Raw genomic sequence first — 3,355 nt, 5'->3', positions numbered from 1 at the left:
AGGCCATATGTATTTTTATACCATAGTAAAATTATTTATTAAATAACTCATATAAGTATATACAATATTGTTTTAAATTACACAAATTAACTTCATTTTGTAGTTGACAGAATATTTCAATTTTATATCATTTTGCTTTGCACTTTGAGAAAATCTATCACATCTTGCTAGTTCCAACATTCTGCTACAAATTATGAATAGATTCTACAAATATATACTAACTCTACTTAATAATACCCCATAATCATTAAAACCAAACATATAATCACACTTTAAACTAATAAAAGATACATAATCAAACAATGTTATATACAGAAACCAAAACAAGAAACCAAACAATACGAACCATTTACAATGCCATTATAAGCTTATAAAAATTCAATAATTTATACAATCTATCTTTACATTCTCTATTCCAATAATAATAATAATAATAAAACTTTAAAAATAACTTCTTTAAAGTAGACATATAAGAAAAACAAAAAAATAAGGTAATTCTTTTATTCAACTCTATCTTTACATTCTTTATTCCTTAAAAAAATCTTTAAAAGTAAAGTTTGTAAAGTATAAATATAAGGAAAAAGAAAAGAATAAGGGTAGTTCTTTCCGTGAGAGATAAAAATATAAGGAAAAAAACGAAAAGAATCTGGGTAATTTAGAAGCCAAAAAAACTCAACTTCCATTTATCATTATCCAATATTAAAAATAAATAAAAAACAACTCAAAGTCTTGAAATCTTATGTTAGGGGACATGTAAGTTAATTATTTTTATTGAAGTCTTATCTTAGTGGACATGCAAGTTAATGACTTTTATTATAACTATTTATCATGCACAATTTTTTTCCAAGTTTTTACGGCAACATTAGAAGACATGTTTTAATGATTTCTGAATAATAATATAATGGCTAAGTGATTGGTTGTGTTTTGAAAAGTGTATGTGTATTATTTTGGTTAATTTTTGTATATTTATTTATTTATTAATAACAAAAAAAATTGATCAGGGAAAAAGAAATTTTATGTATCTTATAATTTGTTATTTTAAGCAAAATTTTTCAATAGAAATTATATAAGAGAAATTTTTCGAATTAATAAGGTAACTACACTTCTGATTTGAAAGACATAGGCGAAGCTTATCTAATTTTTACCAAAAACTATTTAATATTTAATTCATTATAAATAAAAAAACTTGAATACAAAAATATCATTTTAATTAAATACATATAAAGTATAATTATAATTATAATTAAGTATACACCTTTCATTATAATAAGCAAAATTATAGTTGGAAACTACACACCACATATTTTTCTTAATTAATTGGAATTTTGTAACCCGGATTGAGAAATTATTTTTGGAAATAATGTGAATTCACTTTTCACAAAGCATACCCAGTGATGTCCTTCTGTAAATTTCATGCTCCTCGATCCCAATTTGGACGCTTCCAAAAATTCCTTTAATAAACCATATGCAATACATTGACGTAAGTTAATGCTTATAATTATATGTCGGCATGTTATTTCCGTTTTTAGCTAATTATTACTACGCGTGCAATTTACATTGTAATCGTTCATATATATATGCGCACGCCATCTCGGCCTTCCGTATACTCTAAGAAGGTTGAGAATTTATTTTTATAAAACTGTGAATTCACTCTTCTTTAGTGCGCAAAGCACGACCCTCACCGAATAATAAATATATTCCCGGTCCTGTCCTTTTCAGAGTTTGATGCTACTTTGAAATTTCATGAATTCTTGATTTTCATTCAACGACACAATGGAAGGCAGTCAATGGAATAAACTACCAGATGATCTGCAAATTCGAGTTCTAACCAGGCTTCCTATTTTGGACTTACGGAGATTATCGTTCACTTGCAGGTATTTCCATTCCTTACTGTCACATCCCTCCTTTGCCGTTCACTACGATAGAAGCTTTCTCGTCCGCCCTATGTTCATTCTTATCTCAGATTTTCTCGAGCAACACACACAGTCGCCGTATTTCGGGTCCATTATTTTGCAAGGAGGATGGCCAGAGATGTTCACATGGAAAAACCCATTGCTACCTGATTTACCGGATTACCAGTGGAGGAGGTCGCCCAGTTACGGCGATGGGTTCCTGTGTTTCGAGGGATTTGTAGGGCCTAATTGTTGTAACAATATTTCCAGTGAGAGCACCAAGTTATTGGTGGTTAACCCTATCTTTTCTCAAGAGAGGCGGATATTGAGTCTACCCACCATGGCCAACTCAGTCTCTATGTTTTACACAGGGATCGCCTTCGACCGACATAATGGTGTTTGCAAGCTTATATTATGGCACATGTCCGAAGCGTTTAATTTTGTGATGACCACTTTCGTCTACAACTTTAAGGAAAGCACGTGGAAGAGGATTCCCGAAGGGAATGGAATCCCTAATTATAGCGGTCCTCTATCTGTTTTACACCGTCCCCAACTTGTGTCTGAGCGTTACTTGTGTTGGCTTGCGCACTCAACTGACACGACATCAGCTGCAAACAGAGTGTTGGTGTTTCTTGTGGAAGAAGAGATATGGATTGATCCAATTCCATTTCCTCCAACGCCGCAGGGTGACAGGCTGCTTTTGTTTATTTTTGAGCATAAAAAGGCACTCTGTATGATAAGCTTCACATATGAGAGAGGTGACATGATTTTGGTACTCTGGAAATTCCATATGGAGGAAAGAATCTGGAGACTCGTGGAATCAATTCCACCCCCTCCTTTTCGTTTTCAGGATGTATTGGCTCCAGAAATGGCAGGTCGGGGATTCTGGGGAGCGGAGCATGAAGACTTTTATGGCCGCCACGTTTCCATCTATGACATGTCACATCATGGTTGGGAAAACCTGGGGGAGTTCCAACCAGCGATTGTCATGGAACCCAGCCTCTTTCGATTGGTTTATTAAAATATAAATTACCAAATTCGGGAAGTCTCGTGCCCCAACTGCTCTTCCAAACCCTTTCAGGATCCATGAAGTGGCAACAGTAACACTGGTTGATTTTTTTATATAATGTGAATTTGCCATTGTAAACCTCTCAGCAAGGCTGTTCTGTAAAAACTTATGGTATGGTATTATTTAAGGTTGATGATCTATAGCAGAAATGATAAAATATTGTATTTAGGATAAGTATATGTATGCGGTATGCACGTTATAATTTAAATGATAAAATAGATTATTTAGTATAAATATTTGTGTGGCCTATGGAATTTATAATAACAGCATATATGTGTGCTATATTTATTTTAGACAAAGAACAAAGATATAAATATAGATATATAATTTTTTTAAAAATATTTTTTTATTGGATATTTTAAAAAATATTAAATTATAATGTTTAAACTTTTGT

At 32.1% G+C, this 3,355-nt stretch overlaps 1 protein-coding gene across 1 annotated transcript; it reads left to right on the top strand.

Moving 5' to 3' along the window:
• Positions 1-1,773: 1,773 nt before the first annotated feature.
• LOC149210684 (putative F-box/LRR-repeat/kelch-repeat protein At1g11620) lies at positions 1,774-2,913 on the top strand. The gene has a single exon (XM_089399048.1). It carries the CDS (start codon positions 1,774-1,776, stop codon positions 2,911-2,913), a length of 1,140 nt encoding a protein of 379 aa, XP_089255174.1.
• Positions 2,914-3,355: the final 442 nt, after the last annotated feature.

The sequence above is a fragment of the Pinus tabuliformis genome, chromosome 1_2, assembly GCF_031772625.1.
Source record: "Pinus tabuliformis cultivar Carrire ecotype Pingquan chromosome 1_2, CPIR1, whole genome shotgun sequence".
Classification (NCBI taxonomy): Eukaryota; Viridiplantae; Streptophyta; class Pinopsida; order Pinales; family Pinaceae; genus Pinus; species Pinus tabuliformis.
The sequence above is the reverse complement of the archived record's forward strand: the minus strand, read 5'-3'. Positions and strand labels throughout refer to the sequence as shown.

What these genes read in the sequence shown, in the direction of transcription:
- LOC149210684 (XM_089399048.1), top strand. Translation starts at nt 1,774, where the DNA reads ATGGAAGGCAGTCAATGGAATAAACTACCAGATGATCTGCAAATTCGA.